The 11,194-nt window shown below is 41.1% G+C and overlaps 1 protein-coding gene across 1 annotated transcript; it reads right to left on the bottom strand.

Moving 5' to 3' along the window:
* Positions 1-9,584: 9,584 nt before the first annotated feature.
* LOC146002658 (uncharacterized) lies at positions 9,585-11,075 on the bottom strand. Its single transcript, XM_083140620.1, has one exon. The coding sequence runs from the start codon at positions 11,073-11,075 to the stop codon at positions 9,585-9,587; it is 1,491 nt and encodes a 496-aa protein (XP_082996746.1).
* Positions 11,076-11,194: the final 119 nt, after the last annotated feature.

The following is an 11,194-nucleotide window of genomic DNA, read 5'->3' as shown; positions in this document are numbered from 1 at the left end:
GTGATGTATTATTGCCATACGTATCATTGTCTTCTCAGGTATCTTCATCAATTGAAAAATTTGCTTTGGAATTGGAATTGTGTGTCGTATATTTCATTAACATATTTCATTTAGACAAGGCGACTGATTCTACTCACGATAGAATATATAGTAAAAATCATGAGTAGAAGCCACAACTATACATTTTCAGTATTGTTTCATGATTGAATGCTATTAATTCGCTAATATTTCGTAGGTTCCACTAGTTTTTCACCTTGGCTTCTGGTACAAATAGTCACGGTTTCGATCCCTTGCTCAGTGATCCAGAATGCCAAAAATCAATACAAATGTGCAAAATTTGCATTCTTAAGGAATAAATGACACTTTTTGTCCAAAGAATTGACAACAGATTGATTATTACGGTTTTTATACAAAAAGTATAATTCTTACCCATTTCAATACACACTTGTGACCACACTAATACTAAACAATACACTTGGAAGATTGAAATACATTGCCAGAAATAGATTAAATATTAATAAAAATAATTATTATAACCATAAGAATATCAATAATAATAATAGCAAAAATTGTGAAAAGTATTGTTGAAATGACATTATGCACAATGAATGTTTAACGCCTAGAAAACAGACTTTCTATTAAATCACTTAAAAAAGTAATGTATTTTAAGGAATTAAATAATATTTATTCACTAGTTCCGATGCTTTTCCTTCTCCTTCCTCCTTTACAGGTACTCTTGTTGCGAATGTGAGTTCCTTGGACGTACTTTCCCGTCGAAGTTCATTTCATCGTTTTTTATTTCTGTCGCTACTTTCTTCAAAACTGACAATCTTCTTTCGAGAGTGCATACAGTAGAAGAAAAACCCACCTCAAACACCCCATTTGTTAAAAGCCAACTGTTGTTATTTTTAAGAAATTTATCTTGTATTCGGCGACAATTTTCACATCCTTAAAATACCTTGCTGCAGAACCGCGACACATCAACACTAATCTTGTTAACACAATCTTCAGAGATATTGTCAATATTGATAGAATCTAACACGAATGAAACAAATGCTTAAAGTAAATTTCATTAAATTTTTGATGAAGAATCATTTCGTGGATATCTACTGGTATGACGTGAATGGGTAACATTGACCCAAGCGATTGTGATTTATTTTTTAATCTCTTGCAATGAGTGCCTAAGGCGACTCTTCAGTGAACCCTTCGAATATCATGACCTGGAATTAGCTGTGAGGCTTCGTTAGTTCCCCCTCACAGGGCCGTAGAAACATCGCCTGTGCAAATTTCACCCAAATGCACCCCTGCGTTTCAATTTGGTATTTAAACATGCTATTTTTTCCTCACTTGTATTAATTGTGAAATGCAATAGAGATGTTCAAAATTAATACAATTAGTTTAACCAATAAATGTAGCTATTGTTAATCAAATGCTTTAATGTAATTATAATTTGGACTTACTTCTGGGTAATATTTAGGCTACACAGCGCGAACCTTAGGCAAAAATTTTAGAGAGAGTGGTGATGAATGTTTTGGAAGGGGGTTAGGTGATGTTGGAGGCGTTTGAAGAATCACTGTTACACTGCACTACTGCTATATGTATGTATTAAGCAGCAGCTGATAGCGAAATTGGAGACCTCCCGTTACACAGCGCGCGCACACGTGACCACGTTCTGTTCAGGGTTGCCAGCTGATACATTAACAGCAGAATACACGTTTACACACATACAAGCTAAATTTGTCAAAAGTAGCTAAAATAGCAAAACTTTTCTCCCGTACCTTTTTCACAATACTTTAAAGTATCTCTTGCTTTAGAAATCGTCGCGGGAAATAGCGGCGAAAGCTACGTTAACTCGAGATAACTTTTGAATTTTCAATTTAAAAATAAAAGCATTATATTTTACTTTAATTCAAATATCTGTTATTTTTCTGTGTATTACTGAGATGTTGTGAGTCTACCTACCACAATGTTATTGCCCGGCAGAAAAAAATATTGCTGCAACAAGTCTTTATAGTCCGAAAATTCCATTTTCACGAACCGCCATTTTGAGGTCCGAAAACAAGTTCAAATAATTGGTTTAGAGAAAAGAATTCTCTGGCAGTTTCATGCTCCATTTAGTTGTTTAGAGAAGTTTATAACGATAAAATCTTGCTAATTATCAGGTAAATCAATTAATCATCGTAATAAGCAATAATATGCATTGGATGGTGGCTGTTCACCGGGACTTAGATGGCAGAGTGCGAAGGACTAGCCTGTTTCCCGAGAGAAGAGGCCGAGCCTCGGGCAAAGAAATATAAAAATACAACTTTATTACCAATGGTCAGATTCAACTGAAATTAAAGACAGCCCAGCAACAGATTATCATCGACGAAATCCCCAAAGCAGAATTTGATAGGAGATAAATTAAGCCCGATATTAAAGGTTAAACAGCTAGACTGGATAACAATAGCTACAGACTCCATGGCACTGTCTTCGGAACGAACGTGCAGGTTACAATAGGCCCGATCTTAGGCTAACCTCTCTTCGAGGTGCTTTTTGAAAGGGTCAAAGAACTCCAAATATACGGGCGAAGATAGCAGGACAAGAGCCTACGACTTGAGGACAATTTAGCAACGCTTGGACAGAGAGGGTACAGTAACGAACCCTTTGAATAGCAAATAAATAGACGAGCAGAGAAGCGGAAGACACAGTTTTACTCGGGTTTTCTTCGACGTGCTATCACACAGTTTTACTCGGGTTTTCTTCGACGTGCTATCACACAGTTTTACTCAGATTTTCTTCGGCGTGTTATCGTACACAATCTTTCGCGAACCACCCGCGTAAAATATCCGCTTTGTGTGTCGCACCGTTCCGTGTTGTTTTATTTCGCACGTATCTGTGTACTATCAAGATGGAGTAGAGACAGAGAAAGGCCTTGCTGGGGGGGGCGTCTGACCCAGTTGCCACCTTGAAGATGCGGAGATCCAATCTCATCGCCCGGAAGCCATCTATTGACCACGCCGCAAACATCCACGACTTCACCACGAGGACTTCAGTCAGAGCCGACAAAGGTAAGCCGGAATGGACGTGAAAATGGATAAACTTCGTTAGCCCCGTCGTGACATCCAATGAACTCGCTTTAATTACATAAAAAATCTCGAAATGACATTGCTTATTACGGTGATTAAATTGCACCAACTATAATTTTAACATGTAAAACCGTACAGCGTTCAATTATTCATTCATCCAAAGTATTTAACATTCAGATTGTACGACGCTATAAATTGTCAATATAATTATATATCAGTGATCCTCGTTAACCTCAAAATTAACAATATATAGATTAACATTCATTCAACAACAACAACTTAAAAGGAGTAGTGTTTTGTCGTACAGGTGAAGCTCCGACCGGAACATGTTTTTCCCGGAAATGCAAAAGTAAATGTCAAATTAAGAACTGTTCAATCAATGTAGCTAACTTTAAACATGCCGCCGAACTATTATTGTATTAATTACTCATGTCTATTGGATTGCCGAGAAATGAATGCGAGTGTGACTGTGAGAATGAAAGGGGCAATGATGTAATGTTTATGCATGTGCTCTTTTAGCTCAGGCTCTAGGCAGCACCTCTTCGGAAAATGTAGTCGAGCTGGGACCGTTGGCGAGGGATTATCTAAGCACCGGAAAATTCGACAAAGACGAGGTTTTCGGATTGTACCCGACCATGGAACTCAACGAGGGCGTGGTTTGGAAGATCGGAAAATCGAAAGTCACGTTCGAGGGTGACGACGTGAAAGTCAATTTGGGCGAGAAAAACAGCTGGAACAGGTATCCCGGCACGGTGGGACTGTGGGAACTCATCACCAAAAAGCATCCAAGAGATTACACAGACGAGGATTACCAAAGTTACAAGGAAATTTTGATCATGACGCATGCCTTGTACCAAAACAACGACGCTACGCAGAATCGCGTCAAATCCAGCAGCGGCGAAAAATACAAGAACCTCATCAAGCCGTTATGGAACCAGGTCAAAACAGGCAGCGGCGTCAAACTCTACAACACCCTGCCCAAAGATTTTGTGTGGGTGGACGACGTGCGCAAGCTCATAGACAGGTTGTTGGTTATTGCAGGAGAGGAGAATGCAGGCAACAGCAACTTTCGCAACGAGAAGGTAGGAATTGTGGACATGGTTAGCTCCAAGCTTGCCAACTTCATCGTGAACGACGACAAAGGCATAGGGTACCTCATCAAAATCATCAACACCCTGCCTCCCAAATTCTGGAACGTGGCCGAGGGTCGAGGTCTCGTGAACGACATCATCAACAAGCTACCCTTCGAGATGCACCTGCCGGGTTACCAGTACTGCGGTCCGGGTACCAAACTTAATCAGTGACTGGAGAGAGGCGACAAGGGTGTGAATCCCCTGGACGCTGCATGCAAGGACCACGACATTGCCTACTACTCACACAGATCTCGACGTACGTCATGATGCCGACAGGAAGTTGGAGCATGCAGCTTTCGGAAGACTCGTCAGCAGAGATGCCTCGCTTGGTGAACGGGTCGCCGCATTGAGTACGACAATCGCCATGAACACAAAACAAAAATTGGGGTGGGGGCTGTAAATAAATAACACCCTGTGAAAAAAGCAACTTGTATAACTAACCTATTAGGGGGCAAAGCCTTACCTTTTTACGATATATATAAATAACATACTATCACCATGAAACCCAAAGGTGTCGTTTACCAAATACCTTACGCAAACCTCAAGTCTCTCGGAGCTCTTGATGGATTGCTTACCAAAAAGCAGCGCGAGAAGAAACGTTCTTGCCTGGCAAAAGGTCATGGAATGAAATTGTTGCTTAGCATTCCTCAGTTGAGGAGGTTACAAGGTTCGCGAAAGCAGCAGCAGAAGACTGGAGGTTTCATATTCAGCATCCCGGCTATCTTGGCAGCATTGGGTGCTGTTGGCAGCTTGGCAGGAGGCAGTGCCGCCATTGCCAAGAACGTCATCGACGCTAAGAAGAACAAGGTCGAGTTGGAAGAGCAGAAACGCCACAACCTGGCTATGGAGAAGACGGGGAAAGGTATGACCAAAAAGCGAAAAAACAACCTCGAAGCTTTGAAAAAGTTTAAAAAAAAGAAGAGCCCCTGTCCAACTTCGATATTGAATCTTTGATCGAATTGTTGGGAATCAAGCACTTTAGGGGCGATTTCATGTCCGATTATCTACCCTCTGTTGTGAAGAAAAAAGAGTGTGGTGTGGTTAACCTGGACAGTTACGAAAATCCAGGTACACATTGGATTTGCTACTTGAAAACCAGCAGCAACACAAAGCATTTTGTTTTCGATTCATTCGGCGGTGTGCTACCTGCTGGGTTGGCAAAGTACCTCGGTGCTTCGAGTCTCTACTACAACGGCGAACGCATGCAAGGTTTCGACGAAGTGAACTGCGGTCATCTCTGCATATCAATGCTTGTGTTTCTGTCTCGATAGAGGATTTTCAAAAAGCATTGTGGCACCTGAAGCACTATGGGAGTATTCCATCTCACCAGCGAGACTTCGGTCTCGTGTTGCACGACGACATCATCTATCCTAAATCAATTGCTCTTCGTGCATTCTACAGCATGTACCTTATCATGTACACCTATACGTGAGAAAAAGTATGAATAGAACCTATGTTCGGAAATCGAAAATGGCGACCGGAAGTGGGGTTATCTTGGAAACGGTAAGACTTAGGAAAAATCTGTTTGCGGATTCATCACGTACACCTATACGTGAGTAAAATATGAATAGAACCTATGTTCGAAAATCGAAAATGGCGACCGGAAGTGGGGTTATCTTGGAAACGGTAAACCTTGGGAAAAATCTGTTTGCGGATTCATCATGTACGCCTATACGTGAGAAAAAGTATGAATAGAACCTATGTTCGGAAATCCAAAATAGCGACCGGAAACAGGGTTATCTTGGAAACAGTAAGACTTAGGAAAAATCAGTTTGGGGGCCACCGAGCTATATTTCGGGCGATAAAATACAACAACTCACCCTAAGACAAGTGTCTAAAACAACAGCATAGCCTTTCACAAGAGAAGAGGGGAAGAGAACATTACAACAACTCACTTCTAAGGCAAGTGCCTAAAACAACAGCATAGCCTTTCACAAGAGAAGAGGGGCAGAGAACATTACAACAACTCACTTCTAAGGCAAGTGCCTAAAAACTCGTGGACAACTTCGTGCCTCACCTGTTCTCGCAGGTGGAGGTGAGGAAACACGGTACGGTCATCGACAGAATCGATTATCCAGGCATCACGTCGACGGCAGTGGGAACATTGCAATTATCCAAAACGGACGCAGCATACTATCAGGCGGGAGGATTCGAAGCGGGGACGAAAATATCGACGAGAAGTCACACGGTGCTTTTTCTCATGCGTCTGCTTCCGGGATTCTTCTCGGACTACAAGGAGATCATGTGGAAGGGAGGACTGAGAATCACATTTCGAAGAGCGGCCAACGACAACGACGCACTGATGCGATACAGTAACTTGAACGCGGACGGTATCACGCCGATGCCCAACACTTTACCCGAAGCAGCCAAGTGCGTCATCCGGAGCATGGAGTTGAGAATGCCGATCGTGGAATACGAAACGAATTACGCCCTCAAGTACAAAGTGGAGATCTTGAAAAGTCCACAGGTACCGATTCACTTTCACGGTTACCAGTGCGTGCAGAAGATAGCGTCGGGAAGTCATCTGGAATTCGACGTCACGACGCAGTTCAAAAACATACAGTTCGACATGCCAGATTTCGTCATTGTACTCTTTCAGACCGGGAGGGGCAAGAATCAGGAAAAAGATTCCAGCAAATTCGACGACTGCAAGATCAAAAACGTTTATCTCAAGAATGGCAGGAACGAAGTGTTCCCGCGCGAGAATTACAACCTCGACATGACCAAAGATGATTACCTCAAACTTTACGAAGCTTCACCGCTTACAAGCGCGTGACCGAGGGAAACGTGGACATGTACTACACGCCCAGCGAATTCATAACCCACAGACCCATGTTCGTCATCAACACGACGAAGCGGAAGCAGGTGGTGGTCAATGATCGCACCAACATCAAGGTCGTCTGTGAGTTCCACGACGCGCTGCCTGCCGATACTCTATGCAGCGTCATCCTGGTCGCCGAGAAGTCCTTCGCGTACGACGTGAAGAACGAGAGGGTCACGGAGCAGTTTTAACAGGTTTAACATTTTTTCTTGCACAATCAGTTACAATAAGAATTTGTACTAGCACGATGATAATATGCACAATAAGAATTTCACCAGTTATCAGTTACAATATCTTTTTCATCCTATCAGTTACAATGTCTTTTTTTTCATCAGTTTTTGCACTATAGCACGAGACAATCAGTTACAATCAGAATTTGCACAAAATTTGTTGTTTTTTTTTTTACATGAGAAAATTAACAATGAAATTCTTTTTTTTTTACTTTATCGTTTCAGATGCTGTCGAACATCAAAACACATACACATACACACTAGAAAAAAAAGCATGCCACTTTATTTGTAACACACACATTCTCCATCTTCATCAAGAAAATATTATAATAAACATAATTTTTTATCTATCTCACAAATAAAACTCTATATCCAAAAATACAACATCAAATAACACTAGAGTCGTTAGTACACGTTGCATGCATTACGGAGGTCCTCTGTAGAGTTTCATGGAAGTTTGAGAAAAAAAAACCACGTGAAACTCTACGGAGGTTTGGTTATCTATAACCGCAGCCGTTAGAACCTTTTTTGGTTGGGCACCACGCACCCTGGCGGGGTTATAGGGGCCAGGAATCCTAAAAAACAATTATTATTTGCTTGTTTGCTTGCGTCACAATACAGAAATAATGAGAGGCGCGCGCATATGTCTGTGTGGCACATCGTTCCCGAGAGGTTTACAAAAGGTCACGATATATAAACATTGGCTCGGACTTAGAAAAATTTACGATAAGGCGCATTCGTACTTCAAGGATGAGAAGGTGCATTTACTCGTACCGGCGTTTCAGCGCTGTGAAACATCGTCAGCGCAATAAATGAGGCGCGGAACGTGGAGAGAAAGTGAGTTTTTGAGGTTTTGGTGCGATTTTCTTAGAGGTCAAAAAATCAGGGTTGTCGTAGAACATACATTTACTGTACTACTATTGAAATATTTTATTTCTTCTGCAAATTTGTCTCACGTTCCACCTGCTTATTGCAAATAACTCAGTACAGGTTCATACCAGTGGTTAAAGTTATCCTACTCAGCAGCCAGATCGAAGCATCGGATTGCGGTGAAACTTGGTTAAGCGGCTGTGGAGACCATGGGGAAACGGATGCTGATGAAAAGTAGTTTACATCTTCACCAGCAGGTGGAAATTTGGCTCCTAGAATTAAATATCACCTACTCAGAGCACGCTGAAACCCGTTTAAAGGAGGGGGTTGCGGTGAATCTTGGTACAGAGGCTGTGGAGACCAGGGTGAAGCAAATACCGATGAAAAAAATAGTTGAAATTTTCACCACCAGGTGGAAATGTGGTGCTTAAGGGGGAGAGGGACAATTTCCCCTAGGTCTTTCTAGCTGCCGATTAGTGCTGCCAACTTCCCTCTTTTGAAGCTGGATCTGGGTCTATCATGCACTCGTTTGGCTGTGAACTGTGGCACACCCTCCCCTCCCCCGCCCCACTTTGATGCCATCACTGGCTCCGGCACACAAACATCAACTTTTGCCATGAGTGTACATTTTGCACGTGACATGATATTTTTTATATTGGCTGCGTCACGCCCCCTTACCTCCTCAGCTACTTTTATAGCGCCTTGGTTATGGTAAAGATGGCAATATTGTTATCCGGGAATCTTATATTTGCAATTTCATATGAGCATCTAGGCGGTGAAAATTAAGAGTAAATTGCCATCACTTTAAAGCTAACGGTAATAGCAGCGCCCCCACCCCTCTGACACCTAAAATTACCCTAGGAGACACCCTGCAGGTAGGTCTACAAATAAAAAAATCGAGCCTTAGACTAAACCCCTTCATTAAAAAATCGGGCTTAAAATTCCAAACCCCTTCATTAAAAAATCAGGCTTAAAATTCCAAATTTTTAACTATTGTTACCCGAATTTCCACCATAATTTTCGTACTTAGCATGCAATTTTTTGCCAAGCATACTTGAATGCCATACAAAGTATACTTCAGTTGACAAAATGAACTTTGTTTCAGGTCTCTAGCTTTAATGGTTCTTGAGATATTAAGGTTTCTGTAAACTGCTAAATGAGCAAAAAAAGCCATGCGCCATGTTGGAAAAATGGCTGCCCCAGGAGAACTAAAGACAATATTTTTTTGAACATTGGTTTTGATATCTAGAAACATTTACAAACTTATGTACTAAAAATGAAAATTTTCTAAAATGGTCATGCAACCACCATAGGATGGTTTGGCATGGAATGACCCGGAAATATTTCGCTTTCCGGGGCAATTAAGGGTCCCCAAGATAAGTTATTTTATCGAAACACCTGCAACACGTTCCACCAATACATTTTATAGAGACCGGGACGTGCAAATAATATATACTTATTTCTAGCCTTTACATTTCAAATAAACTAATTCCACCCCAAGAACTATAAGAGCCATACATAATCCCGTAAGTAATAATACAAAAGCAGCTCTTAGATCATACAAAGTTATTGCCACATCAGCATCTTCGAATACATGAAAATATTTATATTTGTGATATATCTTAAGCCAGTTATCAACTAGGCCACTCTCCATCAATGTATCAAGAATAGCTCTGAAATTCTCAATGTAAGGAAAATTCTTGGCAACGATGTAAGATGCCATGAAAAGACCAATTCTCTCTTCTGCAACGTGTGTAAGTCTGATGCCACTTTCAGTTCTGAAATCTGAACTTAGTGTAGTGGCCTCACGAAGGTAAATAAGAGAAACAGCATCTCTCTCAACACCTACACGATCAATTATCTCTTCGTCACTTTTAACAACTTCTGCACTGATGGACAAATGTCTTAAATTCTTATCGTCAAAGAGCTTCAATTCATCAATCCAACGTGAATGTGTGGCTACAGGCAAACCAGAACGAATGATGTCGTCTACCGTATCTATCTCATCATAAAATACAGGGGATACCATGAAGTGTAACAAGAAACCTTGGTACAAAGTGCGAACAATCAAACAGAAAAGAATTGCAAGTTGATATATAGTTTGAAGATGTTTGTTTCTGGGTTCTCTGAAAAAGGAACCGTTCAAGAAGATAGACAGAATTTGTAAAAAGCTTGTACTGAGTCTTGCATTGTCGGATGCTTCTAGATTAAAGTGATGAGTGAGCTGAACACAGATTAAAAATAAGATAAACGTTCCAACAACTGCTAGCCACAGACTCAAACGAAACGGAAGAAACAAACACATCCACTGGGGAATACGTTCCGACTTGGGAACTAGGAAAACAAACTGAGAATATAGCAGAACTGTGAGGAAATCACCATATAGAAATGCTTTATGGCTCAATGAATGAAACTTTCCATAAATTTCATGTCGTGGTGGAGCAGCCGCACCACAGGAAGTAACGTTTGTGGCATTGAACTTCTTAATTCGCTGATCAGGTGTATCCGATGCAATAGGAGTAAAATTCAAACTTTCTATTATTGCTACTAGCGGTCTCCTATACCCATATCTTCGTAAAGTGCACCTTTTCGTGAATAATCCACGCGAGTTTTTAATATAAACAGGATACCCATTGCCTTGTCTCGTCCTTTCACTCAGAGAGAGAGAAAAACCTGAATTTCTTCGAACAATCTGATGATATTCATGTATTAATATATCCTGCCTAAATGGGTTGTAAGACCAGAAGCTGAGACAATCATCATTCATTCCAGTTGAACATTTGCCGCTCTGAACCAACAATTCAACGTCCAGGATAAATTTCTTCCATAAGGTGGAAAAGGTTTGATTGACACCTTCCTGGCTAAGAAATTGATCCCTGATTAGAATTATGAACTTTCCTCTCGTGTTCCAGTAGGGGAGTTGCTTGGCTCCTTCCAAAAGATTGGAGAGCATCTCGTTGTTGTCTGCGAGCAATAAGAAACAGTTCTTCTTGCCACCTTGGTAAGAAGACGTAGAGGAAACGTTACAATCGGCAGAATAATTCATTCTCTGGATCATGACAGACAAATTAC

This window comes from Lepisma saccharinum, chromosome 18 (assembly GCF_977018435.1).
Source record: "Lepisma saccharinum chromosome 18, izLepSacc3.1, whole genome shotgun sequence".
Classification (NCBI taxonomy): Eukaryota; Metazoa; Arthropoda; class Insecta; order Zygentoma; family Lepismatidae; genus Lepisma; species Lepisma saccharinum.
The sequence above is the reverse complement of the archived record's forward strand: the minus strand, read 5'-3'. Positions and strand labels throughout refer to the sequence as shown.